Source organism: Podarcis vaucheri (genome assembly GCF_965113315.1).
Source record: "Podarcis vaucheri genome assembly, chromosome: 1".
In the NCBI taxonomy this organism is placed as follows: domain Eukaryota; kingdom Metazoa; phylum Chordata; class Lepidosauria; order Squamata; family Lacertidae; genus Podarcis; species Podarcis vaucheri.
This window is the reverse complement of record NC_138759.1, coordinates 44,490,417-44,515,892: the sequence shown is the minus strand read 5'-3', so window position 1 is coordinate 44,515,892 and position 25,476 is coordinate 44,490,417. Positions and strand designations below refer to the sequence as shown.

The following is a 25,476-nucleotide window of genomic DNA, read 5'->3' as shown; positions in this document are numbered from 1 at the left end:
ACGTCTTTGGCAAACCCTACAACATGGCCGACTAGGACAAGCAGGGCAGATGAAGTGACTGGCTGCACCAGCCTGCCTCCTCCTCCCCCCCCCCCCCGGTTCCTTGTAGGGGTGTGATATGCTCTGATACAAAGGAAGTGTGACCGGAACGAATAAAAATACAGTGGGCAAACCTCTGTCTGCCACACTCTCCAGAAGGGCTAGTTCTAGCAAAACCTAGCACAGAGAAGATAAAATAGCATACACTTGAAGCATAAAAGTAGTCAGAAGCAGTTTGCTGGATGGAGTGGAGCCATAATGCTAGTTTTGCAATGTGTGTGTGTGTCTCACTGTTGCTTACAATGAGAGAAAGGGACAACATGCAGAGCGGAGGGTAAGTCAGCACAGTACAAACATACCGGCAGGAGTGCTGGATTGGGTCCCATGCCTTTGCACTTCACCAGCCTTCCCACAATCTCTGCCCTGCCCCCCCAAGCCACTTCTAAAAGAAGCAATGTAAGGGGTGAAGTGGTCAATAAATCCATGTGTTTTGCCTATGAATGAACACAGAACTGAGAAACGAGGTTCCATTTCTAGAATCTGCTGTTGTGCATTTCAAGGAACTTTGGTGCAACGCCAATACACACTCAGGTTGACTTACTAAAAGCATTCACCTCCTAATGGTTTTGGAATTCGCTATTGTGAAGCGAGAACAGAAAGGATGCTATTCTGAAAATTTAGTAATTAAAAACAAGACAAATGAAACCTAAATCTAGTTCCTTTTGTAAGGGGGAAAACTGACCAAAGAGAATGGAAATATAGGAATTGAATGTTTTTCTGATTTCAGAGGAAAGGCCTTGGTTATGATCCAAGCCTACTTGGAATTTACTATAAAACTGGTTCCATTTTTGTGAAGAACTTTGCTGTTGAGGCAACACTACTGCTTGCATTAAGGACGGTGTAATTTTAAGAGACCTTGAGACGAGTTCTCAGATTGTAGAATGCAACAGCGGACATCTACGGGGGGGGGGGGGGGGGAGAAAAATCACCACAAACTTCTCTTCATATAATTTATTATCTTTGCAATATTTCCTATGAACATCTCATCCAGGTCAATGGCAAATCTCTGCAAAATAACCCACCTTTTCAAGCATGCCAGTCTTCATTCTCACTGAATTAACAGCTTACTCACATGGCAAACCACCTTCAGCGTACTACGAGCTCCACAGTGGCTGCCTTGATTTTGCCAGGCACAACCATTTGCCCTCCAAGCTTCTCAGTGACACAGAGCTGCCTTTCAGAGTCTGCCAGCTTTTGCTGAAATAGCAAACCTTTGTGGACATCTTCTCTTTTATCCCCTTCCATTTCACCTTCCTCCCCTTTTCTTCTCACGCTCCATAGGCTCATTTTTGCTTTCGAGGACGACAATAGCTAGACGTTCGGTGCTCCCTCCGATCAAATTCATCATGGCTTTCCCTGAAAACCAAAACAGGAAGTGCAGGCAGTGTTTACTAAGAGTCTACTGTCATGCCAACCAGAATATCCTGCAGAAGTGATGGCGACTCTCACTCATTCATGGAGGTAAGAGGAGATCACAAGCCCTCCAGTGATCTGAGGCACAAGGTTTTACAGGCATAGTCAGAAGTCTATGAATTACTAGTATGAAAATTTAGGTTCCTGGGCACGGCTGGCAAACAGGAGGCCTCCAGCCGTTCCTTCAGATCCAACTCTGAAACTGCACTACAGGGGCAATCTGTAGGATTGTGAGCCACAGAAAGGAGCAGAGAAGGGCCCAATCCACTGACAGGATCATCTTGCACAAGCTCAATGGAAGGGAATAGAACTATGTGGGTACACATCACTGTCATCACGTGCAAATAAATTACTCTATGTATGTGCTCACACACTGTGGAGTGTTTTAAGTTTCGGCACCATAGTCTGAATGACAAATTTCTCCCTCCTTGCCCTACAAGAAGAGAACTGCAGAGAGCCAGTGGGGTATATAATAAGCCAAGTGGTGGACTTGAACTTTGGGACAAACTACATGTTCACTTAGGTACGCAGACTAGAGCTACCTATTTCCCCTTAAATAATTGCAGGCATGAGAGTTCCTGGTTTTTAATGGAAATGCAGCTCATAGAGAGGGGAAGCTTCTCTCTTCATTCTCCCACTTTGATTGGAATGAAGATTCCTTCCCTTCCCCAAATGCAGCTAGAAAAATAAGTTCCCACTGGTACCAATGAGGACTTTTTATCTAAGGCTCTCAGCAGCACAGAGGGCTTGATCTCCATTCCAGCTGTGGGATGTGAATATGAAGAGAATATGTCTGCCTTTGCAGTAAGAACCACGCTTTCCCCAAGCCTGTAACTATTTAAGAAAAGGCAATATACACAAACTCATGCGACCACTTTAGACAGCCATGGCTCCCCACTCAAAGAAATCCTGTAGTGCTGAGAGTTGTTAGGAGACCCCTGTTTCCCTCATGGAGCTACAGTTCCAAGTGGTTTACCCATCAATCCCTCTTCCCAAGGAACTGTAAGAATTATATCTCTGTGAGGGAACAGCGGGGTCTCTTAACAACTCTCAGCACCCTTCGCAAACTACAGCTTCTCTGGGGTAAGCCATGTTTAAAGTGGCAACATAGTGTTTTAAATAGACAGTGTGAATGTGGTCATGGTCTGGGCCTGAGAAAACCTGCCTTTAGGCCCGACACCAGTTGTGTGGTCCTTGCAGGAGGCACTGCTGCTGAGTCAAGCGTAGATTTTCCACCAATTTCCCTCTCTGAAAACAGCCCTCAACTCCTGTCCCAGATGATTCCTCGATCCTTTTTAGAGAAAGCAGGAAGTTGCAGCAGGATAAAGGAAGTGGAACAGTCCCCTCCCCTTGGGGCCCAAGTCATGGGGATTGCATGTTAAGTGCTAACCACTTTCTGCCGTGGGGCCCTTGCAACTCAGGAGCTTTGTTTCAGCCTTTCTGGCACACAGCTCTTCCGACACACTCTAAAAAAACATGCAGCAGAGGTTCTTGCCATTACCGGAAGCATCTCTGGCAGTAGAGGTCGTCATCACAGGCGTGGCAGCGCAGGACAGCATCCTCGTTGCAGATGCAGCACCAGGGCAGCTCTTCCTCGTCGCTGTCCGGTAAGACGAGAGGTTTAGCAACCGCTGGAGCTTTTCCCTAAAGGGAAAGGGTAATATGCATAGATGTTGCAACAGAAACTCCAAGAGTACCTTCTGGTGTGAATGGGGAGCTGCGTGACATTGCCTCCACTGTTTGCATTCTGCAAAATTCCTCCCACTACAACTTTGCACCAATTACAAACCCAAACCCACTTATCTAAATCAGTGCAATATTTCTACTTATATCATGTAATGTTCTCATTTCATTTTTTTTTAATTCCAGTTTTTAAAAATTAAAAACAAACACACACCTTGCCTATGCGTTATTTGTTTTTGGGGAGGTCAGGAAGCCACATGAGTGTAAGAGGAAAGATGTGATTGGCAGTCAGAGCACATAGAAGGGATGCTGTAGTTGTTTCCTGGATCGCAGAGCCCATACTCAGCCATGGACTGCATGACCACCAAGGTCCCACCTAAGACTGGAGGCCAGCAGGTATGAAACTGAACTAGACAGGGCGCAGAACTCTGTTCCCTGAAGATCACAGCATTTTAAATATATGCTATGCACACACCTACATATATATACATTCTTTTTTTGGAGATTTGAGATAACCACTGTGTTATTAATATGAACCATCAATTTCCTGCTTCAGGCCTCATCTTACCTGAGACAGTCCTTCTTTCATTCTAGGCCTACATTCCCTCCTCCTCACCACCATGTGCAATACGATGCTCATGGTGTTACCCCATGTTACAGGGCTGTTTTAAGGAAAATACTGGGAATATACATGAAGTGTTTGAGACACCTGAAATGTCTGCATAAATGCCAAGTATTAATATCTTACAGCCACAAGGACAAGAAACTCATAAAATAAAATAAAAGAACTCTGCTGCAGGCCCTAGAATACACTTCTAACCCTGCGCAATATTGGACACCTGAAGACAATGCAGAACAGCCCAAGCAATAAAGGAACAACCGCTTTTGCTTGGTACAGGAAGGGCCCATCTGAAGCGATGAGGCCTTGATGTGAGTTTTGTAAAGTCACAGAGGAAGCATGTGGAAGAACTGTTTGTTATTTCCCACATCAGCACCAGTCACGCTTGATTGCTATTTACTTTAAAGTGCACACACAACTTCGGGCATCTCTTCTTGCTCACATAGACATCAAAACCTATTGTTCTAGAAGAGGACACCTATCAATTTTGCCTACAGCTGGAGGGCTTTGAATTGTTTGCCATAACACAGAACTAACACACAGAGTGTGGCTCAGAATTAGCTGGCCTTCGAGGAGTCATTTTGTCTTTTCCTTCTCAGCTTAACCATTCGGCCCATGGGCATTTTGTTGTTGTCTCTGTTTAGGTGCTATTTAGCACGATGGGATGACACCTAAACTAAAAAGGGCCTTGCAGTGCTTTTTTCTGGGGGTACGCATACCCCTAAACATTTTGTGAATCTTTGTACTTTTGTCCATTTACTGTATTTATTTTTCCTGATTTGAACTATAAAACACTGATTTTCTTGAGTCAAAATGAGAGTACCCCTAAACATTTTTTTAGAAAAAAAAGCACTGCCCCTAAACATGTATTTTTGTCCATTTACTGTATTTATTTTTCTCGGTTTGAACTACAAAATGGTGATTTTCTTGACAAAAAATGAGAGTACCCCTAAACATTTTTTTTTAAGAAAAAAAGCACTGCACATAGGATTGAATTGGCTGCTTACTTGCTCGGGTTTCCTGGCTGGTTTCTGTTGGGCGGTCGCTGGTTGGGTGGATCGATCTGGAGAAATATTGAAGCCGCTTGCTTCATCCAGAGCCGCCTCCTCAGTAAGCTGATGGCAGAAACAACAGCAGATGAAACAAAAGACTTTTCTTCACACAAACCTTCCTCTCAGAAGCGTCTTTCTTCTACTACTTCCTTAATCTTTGGTTTAGTAAACAAACATGCAGCCACCAGATTAACTATTGGGCAGGAAAGAAAGCAGCTTTACAAAGGGCATTTATGACCAAAAATCTAGTCATTAAATACTCAGTGAGCACCTGGGTTCAAATTCCTACTCAGCTAATTAATATCTCTAACCTAGCTCCTCTGGCTAGAAATTATGTAACGAAATCAATAATATGGATGCTCTTCCCTTCAGATATTTGCATGGCTTGTCTTTCTGCCTCTCAATACCCTTTCCAAAAGTCTCAAGCATGGCAGCTTTGATTTTTATTATTTTTCTTACATCTATCTTCGTTTCCTCATTCTTTCATTGCTTTCACTGAATAGCAAATATTTGTTCATCTTACGACGTACTTCCTATTTCCCTCCCCTTGTTTCTCTGATATTGTGAGCCTGCAGGAAGAGCCCTCTGATTACAGAATGCTTAAACATGCATCCAATTGCTGAACTGCTGCCATTGTGAGTTTTAGATGGTATTGCTTTTTATGATGCTGTAAGCTGCCTTGGATGGGCTATACCCCAAAAGGCAACCTATAAATGAGTTTACAGATAAATAAAATTGTACTACACAACTCCTACAGTTAATTGACTACAGTGGCTGTTGTACACATATTTTAATGGGAGTAAGTTTCATTTTAACTCTAAGCTGACGCGCACAGGAACTGCATTACACGATTTCTTTAATCGAGTGAAAGCTCTACATAGTACTCTACAAGGCTTATTGACTAATTTGGGAAAACCATTAGGAGCACACTCTGAGGATGGATTTACAGCAAAGATAAGAAGGTGGGCATAGCAGAAATCTTGTCTTTGCAGCAAGGCAAAAACAAGAGGCTTAACAAATGCAAAACTCAATTCCAATTACTATGGACCTGTTTCAAAACTCTCTGAATGGCTTCTTCTTCTTCTATTTCTTCATCACTATTGGGGAATATGTAGTCATCCAAAGTCACTGCAAGAGAAAGAAGAGGAAACTGAGGAGCTAAAGATGCAATTCATCAAGACGGCCCATCATCATCTTATGTTTCTTGCCCTCCTTTGGAGATTTGCCCTCCCTATGGGAAGATGGGTTTTTATTTTGGTTCGCATTCTTTAGTGTATTTCTAGTCCCTGTAAAGCTGGAGAGAGAATAAAGGACCACGTGATAGCATGTACCACTAATACACCCCCAACGGGTGTATTCTTAGAAGAATAAAGGCTGTTCCCTGGTCACTTCCATTCCATCATCAGATGGCACAGTATACCTGAAGGAGCGTCTCCACCCCCATCGTTCTGCCCGGACGCTGAGGTCCAGTGCCGAGGGCCTTCTGGCAGTTCCCTCACTGCGAGAAGCGAAGCTACAGGGAACCAGGCAGAGGGCCTTCTTGGTAGTGGCACCCGCCCTGTGGAACACCCTCCCATCAGATGTTAAAGAGATAAACAACTACTTGACATTCAGAAGACATCTGAAGGCAGCCCTGTTGAGGGAAGTTTTCAGTGTGTGAAATTTTAATGTATTTTTAATCTTTGTTGGAAGCCGCCCAGAGTGGCTGGGGAAACCCAGCCAGATGGGCGGGGTACAAACAAACAAACAAACAAACAAACAAATATTATTATTATTATTATTATTATTATTATTATTATTATTATTATTATTATTTTGCTGCCTTTGGGCTCAAGGAAGCTAGCAATCCGCCCTCTTCCTTTTGTGGCCTTGTTTCTCTAGCAGCCAGTCCTTCCTTCTTGTTCAGCCCAGGCTCTCTAGGCTGATCATTCTTTATGGTAGAGTCCCAGGAGAAACATGTTACTTTTGGTTCCAGTCAGTAGGATTTCTAAAGACATCCAGGATCCTCCTTCTCCCATCATCAGTGTAGGCAAGGCTATCTCTAGCTATGGCAAATGGAGCTGCTAATGGATGAGAGGTCACTTTGACAGCAGCTTTGTTTGCAGGATTAGCAGCGGATACTTTTTAGGTGGAAAAGTTCCACACACTCACTCTTGCATATCAAGGTTATATCAAAGGCAAAAGATTAGGCCAAGGTATTGTCTTTCCTTCAGTTAGTTGGGAACCCTAGCAGTCAATGTGAGAATGCAGTTATTGATTACAGAGGGAGCATGAAGCTACTGTGCAGCTGACCCAGTTGCACAGGCTACAATATTTTCTAACACTTGGGATTACTTGAAGGAATAGTGTGTATATTTTATTTTATTTTATTATAATAATGTTCTGCAAAGGTATTTGTCTGTTTGATACACATTTGGACACCTCTTAAGGTATCATAAATCACATTTTGAATGGGGGTTCCTGAGATCAAGGAGCAGGTTTTTAATCTATGGTTCGGGGGAAATGGAAGACCAAACCTTTCAAAATGGCACTGATATTTTTGTTTCTTCAAATTCCTGAGCAATGCTAGGCACCCAGGGGTGAAGAAATATGAGAGAAGACCAGGCCCCTGGCAAATGCCCAAGGCTGGAGAAAACACAGCTAAGTACTGAATTTTGCTACAGGTCTCTCTATACGCAAATCAGGCTTTGCTCAAACAGTTTCGCTTGTGAAAGAAACTAAGGGTTTCTGTTACAAGTTAGCTTTGAGCTCTCCACCGATACCAATTACTTGTTCCTTAAAAAACCAGAATCACAGCACTAGGAAACAGTCATATTTTTTGACAATTGTTTGTCAGGCATATTCCCACTAGCCAACAAAGAAAATGTAAGGACGTAAGAAGGGTCTGCTGGTTCAGGCCAGTGGCTCATCTAGTCCCACATCCTGTTCTCACAGTGGCCAACCAAATACAGTCAAACCTCAGTTCTTGAACAGCTCCGTTTTTGAACGTTTTGGCTCCTGAATGCTGAAAACCTAGAAGTAAATGTTCCAGTTTTCAAACATTTTTCATAAATTAAACATCCGACATGGCTTCCGCTTGAGTGCAAGAAGCTCTTGCAACCAATCAGAAGCTAAGCCTCGGTTGTCAAGCGTTTCTGAAGTCAAACGGTCTTTCGGAACGGATTACATTTGACAACCGAAATTTGACTGTATTCCACGGAGAAGCCTGCAAGCAGGACCCAAGAGCACTGGCACTGTCTCCTCCTCTTAAGGAAACAGAGTGCCTGTTTTTCTGCTTCCTTTAATATCCCATTACACACCTTTCTCAGGATCTTGGCCTTTTAGTGCGGCCAATCGCTTGGCTACTTCTAGAATCTTCTCCTGCCTGGTGTTGTCTTCCCTCAGCTCAGTCGCCGCCGATGCCAGCAATCTATTCTTCTCCTCCTCCAACTGTTTGGGATCCATATCATCAATGCCGCCAATGCTGTCGGCTCGATTTAAGTCATTTAAAGTTTGGGTCCTAACTTCTGGAAAAGCAGAGACTTAGGGTTAATTCAGAAATATATGACCATTGCACGATGACTGCAACCTCAAATGATGCACGCAGCACAAACCTCCCAGACCAAATGCGGCAGACGGAACATCTATTATCTGGCTCCCACATCACCATAAAAACAATGCTATTTCAGTCTGCAATGTCTATCGCCCCATGAAAAGGATTGTGATTACAGCAAGAACAAATAAGAACCAGCAGCCAGCAAATAAAACACATCCAATCGGTAAAGGCAAAGGTAAAGGACCCCTAGACAGTTAAGTCCAGTCAATGGCGACTATGGGGTTGCAGCACTCATCTTGCTTTCAGGCTGAGGGAGCCAGCATTTGTCCACAGACAGCTTTCTGGGTCATGTGGCCAGCATGACTAAACCGCTTCTGGTGTAAAGGAACTTCTGGTGTGATGGAAACAAAACCTCATGGAAATGCCGTTTACCTTCCCACTGCAGCAGTACTTATTTATCTACTTGCACTGGCATGTTATCGAACAGCTAGGTTGGCAGGAGATGGGACAGAGCAATGGGAGCTCACTCCGTCGTGCGGATTCGAACTGCTGACATTCTGACTGGCAGGCCCAAGAGGCTCAGTGCTTTAGACCACAGCGCCACCCCATTCCTCCATCTAATCGGTAGCAGCCGGTGAGGCTGCATTCCCAGTGTCAAGCACCACTGATGCGTTACCAAGCTGGGGGATGGGGAGGAGCAAGGTGGCAGGGAGTTTGGTGTACTGCAGGCAAAGCACTGGAGCCAACACGATACTCCTGCTGCTGTGCCTACCCTGCAATAAGCTCTCTGCTGCCTTGCCTTCCTTCTCAGTAGTCAGTCGCGATGTGTGGCATCAAGAAGCCAGGTCAACAATACAGCATTGTCCCACTGGGCACTGCTGCATCAATCCCAATAAAATAACTAAGACCCCATAAATCATTAAAGCTAGAAGGGTATTGCAGATTCAACAACCCCATGCAATTCTGTTTACGAGAACATGACGGAAAACGATTAAAGCTTTTGGAGGCTTTAGAAGGCCTGATATGATGGGGCTGATCTTCCTGGAAATGCAGCTAAGGTTCAAGACGCTTGGAGATATAACACTGAAGGATATACTTTCATGCCAGTAGTGTGTGATGTTCAAAGCGAATTTTCATGGTAAGTTTCTGTGCCCAGGAAAACTGTGGCCTGATGCAGTGAAATAGTTCTGCTAGTTTGCAGCAGGACCCAGCTGTGGATAGTGCGGTTGGCTGGCACCTGCAACATCAAAAAAGCTCTGCTCCCTCCCAGAATAGTTTTGCACTAATTTTTCAAAATGCTTTCTTTAAAAAATAGTGATTAATTAGTAACACTGGTCGATCTTGACTTGGGTGTACAAAGGCCAAATCAGGCAAAGTCAAAACAACCGCTGGAACTCCCCCAGCTGCTTGAGATCTTGCAAGGCCCTACAAGATCTCATGAGAGCCTCTAAAGCCTGAAAAGAAAGGATCTTCCATCACCTTTCTATTTATTCGTACGTTTGCAATTGCTAAGTAAAATAAGTGTAAATTTACATGTGGCACTTAAAAAAAATAATAACAAAAAAAAACCCAAAACCATAAAAGAGGAAAAGCCCTCCTGAAGCACAAAGAGAGGGTGGGGTGAGGCTGGAAGATGATGCAGATTTTGAATTTCTGGTATGTGAATCTGTTCTGCAAATTGCCAGGCCAGGTTCACACTGCAGGGCGTGAATAGTTATTCTCCCCACCTAGTGAAAATTAACAGCAAATAACCCGCTACCATTTCTCTTTAAATGGTAGGTTTGCCTTCAGCCTAGGACTCGCCTAGGGAGGTCTGCTCTCAGGGAACCTCCCAAGGTCCAAATGCCAGCAGAGGGTTGGGCCAGAGGCAGACATGGGCGGAACAATCGATGTGACTTTCACCTTTGCGCAGCAGATACATTCTAGCCCCACAAAAACCAGAGGTTTCTGCACCTTCCAGGCAAGTAGAAGACACAGTTTAAGGACGGGAAAAACAACAACACTGAAGAACAGGAGCAGGCAGCATGGAGCCCTCTGGACAGTAGTGTCACTGCTGCTTTCTGGGTCGATATGGGGGTTGAGCAGGGTGACATCACAGTTGTGTGGCTGCACCAGTGGAGTCAATCCTGCATTCCCACTAGTGTCTGCCTGCTAGAACCCTATCCCTGCTGCCACCATTCTGCAGAGGACACTGGTATCAGAGAGGCAGCTCCATACCACCAACCCAACATGCTGGCCCTTCCTGCTCCATGAGAGTCCTGGGGGCCAGATAGAGAAGGCTGGAGGGCCACATTCAGCCCCACACCTGCTATATACATAGGAGGGGAGTCAAATTTCTGGTGGGTATGATAAAAAGTAAGACCTCCCTGTATACTTTTAAATATTGTGTGTGGGGGGGGAGAGATGCATCTTTGTAGGAGTTATTTATGAAAGAGAGGTTTGATACTATTGAGGATTTCCTCTGAGGGTCAGAGGTGCACTTTTGCAGTGGTTCTGTATCTATCAGCTGGGTCAATTTCGGAAAGCAACCTTGGTCTCCTAACAGTTATGCTGTGAAGCACCACAGGGCACTATTTTCTCCCCATTCCTATTTAATGCCTAAATGAAGCCATTGGAAGTAGTCATTAAGGAGATCTGCAACACAATGCTTTCAGTAAGCTGAAGACACTCAGCTTTCTTGCTCTATAACATCTGAATCAGGAGTGGTCTCTTTCAGGAGCATATTTAAGTTTTGTTTTATTACTGTCCACTGATCATCTCCTGGTCTTGTACTGAAATTTTAACTATTATCGCTACTGCATATTTTATGTTTATTTTTGGTTTTCTGTACTCCACTCTTGATATTTTATAATGAGTAGCTTATAATTTTTTTTGAAATAAATACAGTGGAACCTTGGTTCCCAAATGGCTTAGTTTCCGAACAAATTGGCTCCCCAACGCCACGACCCAGAAGTAAGTGTTCCGATTTGCAAACGTTTTTCAGAAGCCGAACGTCCAACGTGGCTTCCACTTAAGTGCAGGAAGCTCCTGCAGCCAACTGGAAGCCGTGCCTTGGTTTTCAAATGGTTTCGGGAGTTGAACGGACTCCCAGAATGGATTAAGTTCGAGAACCAAGGTACCACTGTAAAATGAATAAAAGCATGTCAGCCAAAGAACGACACTGCACCATGACTCTGATCAAAGTACTCATACTGTTATCGAACTGTAACTAAAGAGATCATAGCAAACAAAGATGTATGCAGTGGTACCTCGGGTTAAGTACTTAATTCGTTTCAGAGGTCTGTTCTTAAACTGAAACTGTTCTTAACCTGAAGCACCACTTTAGCTACCGTATTTTTCGCCCCATAGGACGCACTTTTCCCCCTCCAAAAATGAAGGGGAAATGTGTGTGTGTCCTATGGGGCGAATGCAGGCTTTTGCTGAAGCCTGGAGAGCAAGAGGGGTCGGTGCGCACCCACCCCCTCGCTCTCCAGGCTTCGCGCAGATCTCCGCAAGCCGTGGGAGCCCGCGCCAGGCTCCCGTGGCTTGCGAAGATTTGCCTGCATGCCAAAGGCTGGGCGCGCTGAGCTCAACGCGCCCAGACTTCGCGCAGCTCCCCGCAAGGCGTGGGAGCCCAGTGCTGGGCTCCCACGGCTTGCGGAGAGTTGCGTGTTCTGGGGGCTGGGGTCGGGGGAAGCTCGGGCTTCCCCCGCCCCAGCCCCGCGCCTGGGGGTGAAATAATTTTCCCCCCTTTATTTCCCCCCAAAAACCTAGGTGCGCCTTATGGGACAGTGCGTCCTATAGGGCGAAAAAATACGGTGATGGGGCCTCCCACTGCCACCGCGCCGCCACCCCATGATTTCTGTTCTCATCCTGAAGCAAAGTTCTTAACCCGAGGTACTATTTCTGGGTTAGCGGAGTCTGTAACCTGAAGCGTATGCAACCCAAGGTACCATTGTATATGGAAACAATTCAAATAACCTTGTTTTCATTTATATACCGTACATTATTTAACTGGGACCTGCAGCAAGGAGTAAATGTTGGGTGATGTGCTTGAGCGAGTGATTATACTGTAATGGATATATTGATCTATAGCAGTGGTGCCCTTTGAAGTCTTGAGGTGTACTTGCTTGTTCCTCCATTTTTAATCAACTTGCAGGGGCGGGGGGGGGGGAGACTGAGCAGATTTAAAACAAGACAGGGACCTTGTGGCGTAACTGCTGAGCCACCGCTCTCATCAATGGCAACTTCCTCAGACATCTGCTTCAGCAGGTCATCTGACTGCTCGGTTTGCGTCCTGGCATTAGGGGCCTCGTGTACCTAACAAGAGAAAGAAAAACGGAAAGGGATTGCACAAGTTACATTGGAATTCCCAAACTTTCAAGTTCACTGACCACTGGATGAGTTCAGAAAGTTGCCATCAACCTCTACCCAAATTCTTAGGAAATAAAGGGGTGGCCTTGGGAAGCAGCTAAGCAGAGCCCTGAAGAAAAGTGAGGCTTTTTAAAGACTCACTGAAGTTTCCCAAAGGCAGCTTGCTTTTATATATTTGGTTGAGGAGTGTTATAATTAGTCTTTTAACACTGTAAAAAAATAATATTTTACAAGTGAAACTCTGCACTTACATACATTTATTTTTTTTGCAAAAGAAAAGAAAAGCATGGTCTGAGAATCCTGTTGCAATGTGGAATCATCTTGTTAAATACAGAGGTTCCTCAATGGCAAGGGCATTCAATTGCTCTCTGAACATGCCCTTGTTCAATAGTTTGTAATTAAATTTATTTTTCACATTGTACCATATAAATTCCTTTTCCATCCCAGGGCCCTTTTGGACCCCCAGATCTTTATTCACCCCTGCACAGTCCCATCAACCCCAGAGGGTCAATGTTGACCACTTTGAGAAAACCTAAGTTATGCAGTCAATGGAAGGAGCCCAGAGGTTCAAAACTAAAAGAAAGAACATGGAGCCCAGCCACAACAACTTCCCAAATGTCTCAAGGGGCCCAGGGACATTTCTATTCTTTCACACCAACCTAATATACCCAATCTTATTTTCAGGGGGCCAGACAACAGATATAGCCTGTCTCTGAGGCAAACGGCCTTGGACAGAGATAGCACAGGGAAAACCAACACCTGCTCTCTCTCTCTCAGCCTTAGAACACAGCTGAGAACTTGAAACACTAGTAGGTACCAGAATGTCTCTGGTGGATTCTGTACCTCATAAAACTTCAAAACCCTATTAGTAAGAGAATGATAATAGGTAAAAAGGTATAGGGCCCCTGGACAGTTAAGTCCAGTCAAAGGTGACTATAGGGTTGCGGCGCTCATCTCGCTTTCAGGGCGAGGGAGCTGGTGTTTGTCCACAGACAGCTTCCCAGGCCATGTGGCCAGCATGAGTAAACCGCTTCTGGCGCAATGGAACACTGTGACAGAAACCAGAGTGCACGGAAACGCTGTTTACCTTCCCGCCGCAGTGGTACCTATTTATCTACTTGCACTGGCGTGCTTTCAAACTGCTAGATTGGTAGGAGCTGGGACAGAGCAATGGGAGCTCACCCATAGCTGTCAACTTACAGATTTGAAAATAAGGGACCAGCAGCCTTGAAAATAAGGGACCAGCAGCCTTCAAGATAAGGGACCTGCAGCCTCACCTGTTCCAGGCACTCCAGTCTTCCTATCCTCCTGCAGTCTGGTCAAACTCATGCTGGTAGCTTCGAGAACACTGTCCAACCAACTTTGTAACCAGAGGTTCAACTGAATAGAATCTGAATCACATGCACCACAAGGCCTATGCAGCCTCAACTTAAGATGGCTCCCCGGCCTGGCTCTGCACTGCAAAGGTTGCAGCAGCACGTGCAACAAAATGGTGTCCAGCCTTCAAACCCCCCCTCAGCTTGCATTAACTAGCCACACACAAGGCATGCAAGCTCCACCCCCCAGTTGTTCTTAGACTTCTTATTGGGTGAGCAACACAGCCAAGCAACACAGTTGGAACCTCCCTCCTCCCTGGCAGGGAGGGAGGGAGAGGAGCAGCTTCCTTTGAAATTTAAGGGACATTTAAGGGACATCCATCAATAAGGGACAGCAGCGGGACATGGCGCTGGAATAAGGGACTGTCCCTTCAAATAAGGGACACTTGACAGCTATGAGCTCACCCCGTCATGCAGATTCGAACTGCTGACAAACAGGCTCAGTGGTTTAGACCAGTAGCCTTGGCCAAATTAATTTTTCCACATAGCCTATCTCACAGTTATTACATTAGGTTGGTGTTAGATAGACCACAGCGCCACCCACGTCCCTTGACAATATTCATGTGGCAGCTAGAAACAGAATCTGGAAAAGAGTGGAACCTGCGACCCTTCAGATATTGTTGGGACTACAATTCCCAGCATCCCTATTCACTACCATACTGGCTTGGGCTGATGGAAATAGGAGTTCAATAACATCTTGAGGGCCACCAGTTCCTTATCCCTTGGAAATTATATATAGTAGTACCTTGGTTTATGAACTTAATCCGTTCCAGAAGTCCATTCTTAAACCAAAGCGTTCTTAAACCAAGGCATGCTTTCCCATAGCATGGTACTCAATTTACAAATAGAATACACTCAACAGGAAGCAAAACATGTTCTTATTCCAAGGCAAAGTTGACAAACCAAAACACCTACTTCTGCATTTGCAGAATCTTAATCCAAGTTGTTCATAAACTAAGCTGTTCTAAAACTAAGGGACCACTGTATATATATATATATAGAGAGAGAGAGAAATATCTTACTGGTTTTGGAGCTGGAGAGGGGATTGTTCTGCCCTGCAAGGCTGCCAGACGGTTTTCCATCTCCTGGGCTGATGGAATGGGTCTTGCAGGGTCATCTTTCAGTGCTGCCAGCCTAGACTCTATCTCAGCCTGAGATGGAATGGACTCTGTTCAATTAAGAACAATCTTGTTTTACTAAGAGAGCCCAAGAGGCTTTTGTAGCTTTCGTGCCTTGCATTAAAACAGATAGGCAAGTATTTCCCCACCCCCACCCCTGCTGCAGCCATCATATTGACTAGACCCAGAGGATACCGAGAACCACCTGTGATACTGGAATAAAATATTTCCCTTCTCCGCCCCCACTGCATCATTCCCTAGCTGTGCACATTCAGTGCCCTGCAAACCCCAAATCCTGCTGTTTGAATAAAGCTTAAGTAACAGACAACAATTGAAGCATTGTGTGCTATCTCTGCAGGCAGGACAAAGAGCTATTCAGGACACAGAAGCTCCACCTGCTGACCACTGGAGGGCCTTCCCATTCAGTCTGAGGTTTCCATCAGACATTGTTCACATATCAAGCAATGCTGCTTCAGAGACCTCAATCACCAGAAACTAAACAATGAATAGAAGTTCTTTTCAACCGCCCACAAGAATATTTATAATGCCTACCAAATGTCAGATGCTTGCCTTGTGTGGCAATCCCAGGGACACACTAATTATACATAGCCCTGCCTAAGTATCACACAGATGCGAGCTGAATTCAGACCATTGTTAGTCTCTAGTGCCTTCCCTTCAGCACCTTCAATTGGAAGGTATCTAAAGCAGCTTCCAGCAGCAGCACAACGGCCTGCAAAAGGAAGAGTCGAAGATGTACACAGAGGTCATCAACCCAGAGCATATAGCAATATATCGACTAACTGCACAATTCCATAGGTACTGCCTGAAAAGTAAGTTCTATTTTTGCTGAAGACAAACCATGAGCTATAAACCTAGAGCAAACCTAGGTTACAGCTCAGGTTACAGCTTGTCCAAAGCAAAACAAATCACAATGCCAGGTTTGTACAACAAACCATGGCTTAGTTCGCAGCACTGCAGCAAGATCGAAGGAAGAGTAAAGTGGCTACAATCTCCTCTCCAGGAACCAGTGTGTTCACACTAAGCCATGGTTTAGTGTAGCATTATGTGCAAACTGGATCAGTGTGTGGCAGATCTATTGTGCAAATAAACAGTTAAGGTAACCTTGCCATCGTTGGTTTTTTTCCACACTGCTGCAAGCAAGTGTTGGCAATAATAATAATAATAATAATAATAATAATTTATTATTTATTATTTATACCCCGCCCATCTGGCTGAGTTTCCCCAGCCACTCTGGGCGGCTCCCAATCAGTGTTAAAAACAGTACAGCGTTACATATTAAAAACTTCCCTGAACAGGGCTGCCTTAAGATGTCTTCTGAATGTCAGGTAATTATTTATCTCTTTGACATCTGAAGGGAGGGCGTTCCACAGGGCGGGCGCCGCTACCAACAAGGCCCTCTGTCTGGTTCCCTGTAGCCTCACTTCTCACAATGAGGGAACCGCCAGAAGGCCCTCAGCGCTGGATCTCAGTGTCCGGGCTGAACGATGGGGGTGGAGACGCTCCTTCAGGTATACAGGACCGAGGCCGTTTAGGGCTTTAAAGGCCAGCACCAACACTTTGAATCGTGCTCAGAAACTTACTGGGAGCCAATGCAGATCTCTCAGAACCGGTGTTATGTGGTCCCGGCGGCCACTCCCAGTCACTAGTCTAGCTGCCGCATTCTGGATTAATTGCAGTTTCCGGGTCACCTTCAAAGGTAGCCCCACGTAGAGCGCGTTGCAGTAGTCCAAGCGTGAGATAACTAGAGCATGCACCACTCTGGCGAGACAGTTCGCGGGCAGGTAGGGTCTTAGCCTGCGTACCAGGTGGAGCTGGTAGACAGCTGCCCTGGACACAGAGTTAACCTGCGCCTCCATCGACAGCTGTGAGTCCAAAATGACTCCCAGGCTGCGCATCTGGTCCTTCAGGGGCACAGTTACCCTATTCAGGACCAGGGAATCCCCCACACCGACCCGCTCCCTGTCCCCCAAAAACAGTACTTCTGTCTTGTCCAGATTCAACTGCCATCCATCCTCCAACCACATCTAGGCACTCACACAGGACCTTCACCACCTTCACTGGTTCTGATTTAAAGGAGAGGTAGAACTGGGTGTCATCTGCATACTGATGAACACCCAGTCCAAACCCCCTGATGATCTCTCCTAGCGGCTTCATATAGATATTAAAAAGCATGGGGGAGAGGACAGAACCCTGAGGCACCCCACAAGTGAGAGCCCAGGGGTCTGAACACTCATTCCCCACCACCACCTTCTGGACACGGCCCAAGAGGAAGGAGCGGAACCACTGTATGACAGTGCCCCCAGCTCCCAGCCCCTCTAGACGGTCCAGAAGGATGTTATGGTCGATGCTGTCAAAGGCCGCTGAGAAACAGCTCTCACCTTTGTCCCTAGCCCGCCGGAGATCATCAACCAGCGTGACCAAGGCAGTTTCAGTCCTATGGTGAGGCCTGAATCCCGATTGGAAGGGATCCAAATGCTCCGTTTCCTCCAGGCGTGCTTGGAGTTGTTCAGCAACCACCCGCTCAATCACCTTGCCCAAGAATGGCAGATTTGAGACTGGGCGATAGTTGGCCAAATTGGCTGGGTCTAAAGATGTTTTTTTAAGAAGCGGTTTAATGACCACCTCTTTCAGCGGGTCTGGGAAGGCTCCCTCACAGAGGGAAGCATTCACCACCCCGCAGAGCCCATCGCCCAGCCCTTCCCGGCTCGCTTTTATCAGCCAGGATGGGCAAGGATCAAGGAGACAGGTGGTCGGTTTCACTTGTCCAAGCAGCCTGTCCACATCCTCGGAGGTAACAGATTGGAACTGATCCCATGTAACAGGACCAGACAGAACTCTAGCACTCTCCCGCCCTGGCCCTGCTCCCACGGTGGAGTCTACCTCCTTCTGAATCTGAGCGATTTTATCTGCAAAAAAACTTTGCAAAAGCATTGCAGGAGATCTTGGGGTCCCTACCACGCCCCGGTGGTACAGGTGGTTCCGATAGATTGCGAACCACCTGAAAAAGTCTCCTGCTGCTGCTTTCTGCAGATGCAATGGAGGTGGCGAAGTCGCCATTGCCACTTGGTAGGCTCGATGTTGAGCTCTAGCCCATGTCCGGTCTGATTCAGAATGAGTTTTCCGCCACCAGCGCTCTAGCTGTTTCAATGATTGTTTCATCACCCTCAGCTCCGGGGAAAACCACGGGGCTGTCCAGGCTCCATGCAATTGGAGAGGGCGCTTCGGAGCCAGACAGTCAATAGCCCTGGTTAACTCCGCATTCCAGCGGGCCACCAGGGAATCAGCTGAAAGGCCATCAACTTGGGATAAAGCATCCCCTACCACTCTCTGGAAGCCAATTGGATCCATTAATTGGCGGGGGCGGACCATGCGAATCGGTCCCACCTCCCTGCAGAGGGGAAGGGTTGCGGAGAAGTCCAGTTGCACCAGGAAGTGATCTGACCATGGCACTTCTTTTGTTTTGTTTAAAGCTAAAGACAAGCCTTCCCCTCTTGCTCCGACCCCTCTTGCTCTCCAGGCTTCAGGAAGCTATCCGCAAGCCTTGGGAGCGCGGCGGGAGTTCCTGCCGGGCTCTGAAGGCTTGCGGATAGCAGGCAGCAGCCTGAATCCTGGGGAGCGCAGTGCTGCGCACCCCGGGCTTTGGGCAGCTATCCGCAAGCCTTCGGAGCTCAGAAGGCTTGCGGATAGCAGCAAGCTCCGGGAGCGAAGGTGAGGTTGACTCGTTCTGGGGGCTGGGGTCGGGGGAAGCTTGGGCTTTCCCCGCCCCACCCCCGCGGCCAAAATGGAAGCCAAGACAGCAAGCGGGATCCATCCCGCTCGCTGTCTTGGCTTCTGCGAAAGCAGCGCGCAGCCTCTCCCAGCTGGAGAGGTTATGCGTGGCTAAAGAGGAAGCCAAGACAGCCAGCAGTATGGATCCCGCTGGCTGTCTTGGCTTCTTTGCTCTTTGGGGCTGGGGGGGGGAAATAAATGTTTTTTTCTTTATTTCCCCCCCAAAAAAACTAGGTGCGCCCTATGGTCCGGTGCGCTCTATAGAGCGAAAAATACGGTAGTACACAGCTTACTGGGTTTTGTTTCCTTCTTGAGCCTCTCCAGTCTCTCTGCTAGAGCTCGATCCTCTTTTGATAGACCTTGATATGTGGAGCCTGCTTGGCTTTGGGACTTCAACAAACCCTTCTGGAGTCCCTGCGGCCGATTCTGCTTGGCTTCAAGGGCTGCTACACGCCTGCAGAAAGAGCAACCAGGAGGAGTTACAGCAGGGTTTTGGTTTTTTTAAAGGGGAAATAATAATTTTAAAATCATATTCCATGTGCTTCTCTAGGGGTTTGTTCACACCCACCCAAACCATTTGATCATTGGAGCATCAGCTGACCACTTGCATGCACAAAACAAACACTACGGATGGAATCACCCCACCAAGTAAAACACAGTCCTGTTTCCCATGCCCATTCACATGTTCAGCCAGAGTCGTGAAATACTGAGCAATCAAGTGCTAAGCAATCAAGAAGTACATAGGCATGAGTGAATTGGTCCTAAGCAAGGGGTAATTTTAGATGAAGGTTATGCAGTGACTATGGAAAACTGCCTTCTCTCATCATATGAGTGGAAATCACAGCTACTCCAATAAGAAACGAGAACTACCATTTCAACAGCAAAGCAGTGCTAGATGAGGTTGAGAAAACAATTTTGACTTCCCACCCTTTACATTAGGGCTTGGAATCCTGACACAAACTACAGAACATTACAGGTGGCTGATTAATACCTAGAACTAATGGTGGCAGTTCAGTGTGTGACAACAAAGACTTGGATCTGTAAAATGAGCAAATGTATACACCCTTGTTTGCAACTTACACCAAGGATACGGAATAAAACCAGCTACATTGTTATTTGCGTACCAGATCCAGGTGATCTTGGAGGGAACTGATTTTCTCTATCTATTTCAGTTGGGGTTTAGGCCTGGTTTTGGGAAAGAAATTGCTTGGGTCGCCATGTATGATGACATCTGTCAGGAGAGAGACAAGGACAGTGTCTCCCTGTTTGTGGAATGCCCTCCCCAGGGAGGTTCGGCTGGCGCCTTCATTATACACCTTTAGGCGCCAGGTGAAAACATTCCTCTTCAAGGCCTTTGGCTGATTGACATCTGATACCCTTTTAAATGTGTTGTGGGGGGGTGAGGGGAAGGGAGTCATTAGATTGTTTTTGTTCTTGTTTTTCTTACGTATTTGGTGTTTTATATCTTGTATTTTTGTGTGGTGAACGGCCTCGGGACTTGTGGATGAAGGGCGGTATAAACCTTTTAATGATGATAATAAATTAACATCTGCATGAAACTACTGAATAGGATTATCTGGAGTTTTGCAGTACATTGTCAGCAACATGCTGATGACACACAGGTCTACTTCTCATTCACAGCGGCAGGTGTGGCAGTGGAAGAGCTGGACCAATGTCTTGCCTTGGTCACAAACTGGATGAAAGCCAATAAACTGAAGCTCAATGCAGGTAACACTAAGACACTGTTAGTGGGCTCTTCCATAAACTAAATGGATGGGAGGTTGCCTGCTTTTTATGGGGTTACACTTCCTCTAAAGGAGCAGGTACATAGCTTGGGGTATTTCTGGATCCACAGCTCCCCCTTCTGGACAGGAATAGCCTAACTTCAGTCATCTATGCTCTGGTAACCTCTAGGTTAGATTACTGCAACGCAGAGGGAGGCCTCTGAAGACGGTTCAAAAACTTCAGCTGGATGACCACTGGGGAAAGATGGTTTGAGCATATTGCACCAATCCTGACCCAACTGCACTGGCTGACAATTTTGGGGCCCAATTCAAAATGCTGTTTTTGACCTATAAAGTCTTAAATGGCTCAGGACCGCAACACCTCAAGGTCCGCCTCTCCTCACATGAACCAATGTGGACCCTGTGGTCATAATCGTTGGCCCTTCTTCGTGTGCCTCCCTCACTAGATGTCCAGAGGGTAGCAACACAATAACAGGCCTTTCCTGTGGTGGCTCCTTGCTTGCAAATGCTCTCCCCAGGGAGGCTCGCCTGGCGTCTTCATTACCTATATTTAGGCACCAGGCGAAAACATCTCTCTTTAACCAGGTCTTTGGCTTTGGCATCCTTTTAAATGCATTTGTGGGGTGGGGTTATTGGTTTGTTTTTGCTCTCGTTTTTATTATGTATTTTGTGTTCTCACTTTGTATTTTTATGCTGTGAATTATCCTGTGATCTTCAGATGAACAGCAGTATACAAATTTAATAGATAGATAGATTAGATTAGATTAGATTAGATAGAACTCACTTTTTATAGTTCTCTGGTGGAGACCATTTAGCTGCATTTGACTGAGGTGAGCCGCTGTAAAGCAAAAGGAGAAATGTCACAATGGCAGAGCATAATAAATCCTTTCTTAATCATGGGAGGACATGCCCTCAGACAGAACCTCATCTTGCCTTGCCTTCGATTCTATGAGAAGTCCCTGGTATAACACCAATCTATTTCACCCTGTGCCTCAAAAGCAGGAGGGGAGATGGCAAGGCTGTTTGTTGATTGTGCCTCTTTAGCTTGCATTTGAAGAATTGCCTGACTGAAGGCACCCCTCCCCCCCGCAACAATCTTCCATCAAAGTACTCAGGAAACTAGACGCGAAGGAGAAAGGTCCCAGCCTAAACTTCAGCCTGACATGCCAGTTTTCTAACAAGTCTCAGCGATTTCATTAAGTCCACTCCAAGGGTGAGGAACCTCAGCCTCAGGGACAAAAGGTAGCCCTCACTGGCCATGCTCCATTTCCTCCATGAATGCTTTGGCCTGGATAGAACATGTCCCTCAACTGGAATAATACAGCTAGCTTGCACAGATGGAGAGACAGGGAGGGATGTAGAAGTTTCTGATTTTTGCATTGCTGGAATGTAGCCTACTGTACAGAGTTAAGAGGCACGTCTGTTGCGCCAACTACTTTTGCCTCTGCCCCCTCCCCCTTTGCAGGCATGCAGCCCCTGCCCAGTTACCTATGAGAGAATGCAGCTTTCAGGCTGAAAAACAGCCTGAAAAGCTTCCTTAGTCTAGAAAGACCCTTGCAGCATCATATGGACCTCATTGTTGTGGGGAATGGCCACCTAGCCTGTAGAAGTGCTGGAGTGGCAAGTCCCTGCAGGAAACGTCCTGTGTTGCCTTCATAAAAGGAAAGCATGAGAACCCCTCAATCAGAACCACAGCTCTAGTTTCTTACCTTGTTAATTCCCCATGGCATTGCTTGCAGACCTTCTGCTGAGTGTTTCCACAGTGGGGGACGACAGCACTGAATCCCAGGCAGCCTGAGCAAAACGCTCGACCGCATTTCTTGCATCCACACTGAGAGAGGAAGGGAAGAGGAAAAGGAAGGAAGTGCTCTTAACACCCAGCTGCAAATGATTCCAAGAAGTCTGAATGACTCTTTCTTGGAAAGGGTTCACAAAGGGGATGCTTCCACATCAAAACATTATAGCCTTCTTCGATCATTTTCTACCTTTTGAAAGCAAAAGAATTTATGTGAATGCAGAAAGCGTTTGCTAACAGTATTTCAGTATTTCAAACCGGACACATGGTTTAGTGATATTTGTTTTAAATGTTTTCCTGCTTTTATCTTTTATTTTAATGATGGGTTTATCCATATTTGTTTTTAACTGTTTGTAAATTTTAGTTATGCTTTATGACTAAACATTATGCTTTATGACTGAACCTGGGTTGTTGTTTTTGCTTATACTTTTTCTAAATAAATAAATAGCATAACATAAATACTTCCCATAAAACACATTAAATGAACCTTTGTTTACTAAATCTGTACCCAAAGATATCAATCTTAATTTCAGCCATTCCACACATTATGTAGCTGCAGGCCTTTGCCACCAAACTCAATGGCCAAAAGAGAATCCTGGGTCTTTGGTGAATGTTCTTTTTATACATACAAGATTCCAAACGTAAGTTTGCTTCACCCACACCTTACATTTTTAAGTGCACACTACACAGAGCATGCCTACTCATTCAGAAATTTCCCAGAGTCACGCTTACTCCCATGTAACTGTACACAGTTTTGCACCCTTACAGATATTGGATATTTGTTTTATTTTATATATTTATATTCCATTTAATGCAATAATAGTCTCTAAGTGGTATACAAAATATTTTATTATATATTTAAACAATGAAATTAAAGTAAAACAATACAATACTGTATTGAAAAGATGTATAAAAAGCATAATGTATTAATCAGTCCTAATTCTTACCTTGCAAAGCCAACATAGAAATAACATTTCCACCCCTTCACACCACACCCCAAACTTCTGAGGGTGGGGGAACTAGCAAGAGAGCCCCCTCTGCCTATCTTAGCACCTATACACTTTACAGCTGTACAAAACAGAAAATTGGGACAAAAGAAAGTGATTTGCTTAAGACCTACCTCATCCAGTAAATTAATGACAGGAGACGATTAAGCAACTGACACATCAGTAAAATAACTAAAATCTGAGCAAGTGCACCTGTCACGAACGATTGAAAGCCTGAGTTCTAGTGGAACATTTTGGAATAATAATTCTACGTTCTACTCTTCAAGCTCTCCTTTCTCAAAACAAAGACCATTAGTGGAGAAAACCATACCTGTTTCTTGAAGACAGTAAACTTCGATGCACAGCCATAACATCTGCTATCCATCATGTCAGGTGAGGTGGCACACTCAGTCTTCAAAAATGTACAAATGGAGACACATGATTCTATTCTGTCTGCTACCTCAACTTTCTTCCTCTTTCAGAGAGAGACCAGACAATAAGAGAGACGGTACAGTTATGGAATGTTAGCAATGGACCACTGAAAACATGCCATACTATGGAACCTGAGGTTCATGCAGTCTGAAGAAAATGTGAGGATCTGGGCCTTACTTAACCTTAACAGCAATGGTTGCCACTGAAATGTTCTTAAATCACTAAATCAAAGGAAAGGAAAACAGACACTTCTTCTATAAATATCCTTTCTGAGGTGACCATCCTGGTGACCCCTCCAAATTTAAAGGAGAAAATCATTGGGTCTCCTAGACGGCAGAATTCTAGATTTCAGCACTATCAGTTTCAGATGAAAGCAGTGCCATCAAAGTCTGTGTGTAATGGGTGGCCGACCTCATGAGTTCCCATTCTCATAATCACAGATGGCAAACACAACCATCTACAATGCACCATACAAAGGTGGCTGGCAATGCACATTTTTTAAGAGGAGTGACTCATCACTTTTGCAGGCCGCTAGCACATTACCCACCACCTAAAGGTAGCATCCTACAGGCAACCTTTAAAAATAAGAAGAGGTTACACTTTCCTGCCATACTCCAAGGCTTTTAGAGAGGACCACAGAACAGCTATAGATCCACTTATTTCCGCAATACTGTACTGTATGTACTACTGTGAAATGCAGATGCGGCTGGGCTGACACATGGACAAGCGAACATCCGGAGAGATTTCCCACCTGGTACTCATTTCGCAACAGCAAAACATTTCAATCTTTTTTGAAGACCAGGAATGCCAGCCCCCACCTTATTCATGGCACCAACATTTATGTATGTATGCATGTATGTATGTATTAAATAACCCACACATTTTAGTTATCTCTCCTTCAGTCTTCCTCCGCCTTCTTCCCCCCCCTTCCTCTCACTCCCTCGTTAAAATAAAAAAGGCAAAAAATGAGAAATGGAAACGATGATGGAGAAAGCTGTGGAGCAACCCACCTTAAGCTGACCCGGGGCGTCATCCAGCCGATTCACACGACCCAGCAGTCGAAGGCAAATGCTCTACCAGCGCGGAACTCGACGGCCGCTTTACCATAGAAGAGCAAAACAACAACCCGCCAGTCACACACCTCGGTCCCAAATCTGGAAATCCAACACCCAGCTGCACAACACGACATAGCCTCTGGGCGCCGGGAGGGCGAGGAGGCTGGAAGCGAAGCGAGGCAGAAGACGCCTCCGCCTCCCAGCCAGACAACCACGAGCAGAACCTCACCAATGGCAACGTCCCCTGGCCCGGCTCGGTAATACTCACTATAGTGCAAGAAACGCGCGATGCGGCGAGAGTCCCACTCCCATCACCCCGGACAGATCTTCTCCGGCAAGACAGGAAGGGGAAGAACTACATTTCCCAAGAGCCCACGGGGCCTCCCCGCCCCCACTTTCCCTTGCGCGGTGTCTCCTGGGAGCTCC

General features: G+C 45.8%; 2 protein-coding genes across 6 annotated transcripts in view; one reads left to right on the top strand and one right to left on the bottom strand.

The window, feature by feature from the left end:
• RMDN3 (regulator of microtubule dynamics 3) overlaps positions 1-25,476 on the top strand; it is a 276,642-nt gene that overhangs the window by 179,294 nt on the left and 71,872 nt on the right. The window lies entirely within an intron of this gene.
• On the bottom strand, positions 1,036-25,435 carry ZFYVE19 (zinc finger FYVE-type containing 19). Of its 5 annotated transcripts, none has more exons than XM_082240690.1 (12): positions 25,319-25,435; positions 23,895-24,038; positions 22,492-22,613; positions 21,567-21,620; positions 19,331-19,491; positions 15,153-15,298; positions 12,586-12,700; positions 8,166-8,372; positions 5,915-5,994; positions 4,822-4,929; positions 3,014-3,156; positions 1,036-1,455 (listed from the first exon to the last, which is right to left on the bottom strand). In XM_082240690.1, the coding sequence occupies exons 2-12, from the start codon at positions 23,949-23,951 to the stop codon at positions 1,383-1,385; spliced, it is 1,266 nt and encodes a 421-aa protein (XP_082096816.1). In that variant the 5' UTR covers positions 23,952-24,038; positions 25,319-25,435; the 3' UTR covers positions 1,036-1,382. The 5 variants fall into 5 exon arrangements, with proteins under 5 accessions (XP_082096816.1, XP_082096819.1, XP_082096815.1 ...); XM_082240693.1 differs by having other exon boundaries at positions 23,895-23,975; positions 25,319-25,375; XM_082240689.1 differs by lacking the exon at positions 25,319-25,435 and adding an exon at positions 25,006-25,312.

Coding starts and splice junctions, on each gene's coding strand:
- ZFYVE19 (XM_082240690.1), bottom strand. CDS start 23,951: ATGATGGATAGCAGATGTTATGGCTGTGCATCGAAGTTTACTGTCTTC. Junction 22,614..23,894: donor TTACTGTCTTCAAGAAACAG/GTATGGTTTTCT, acceptor TTCCTCTCTCAG/TGTGGATGCAAGAAATGCGG. Junction 8,373..12,585: donor CTCAGCAGTTACGCCACAAG/GTCCCTGTCTTG, acceptor CTGCTTTTCCAG/AAGTTAGGACCCAAACTTTA.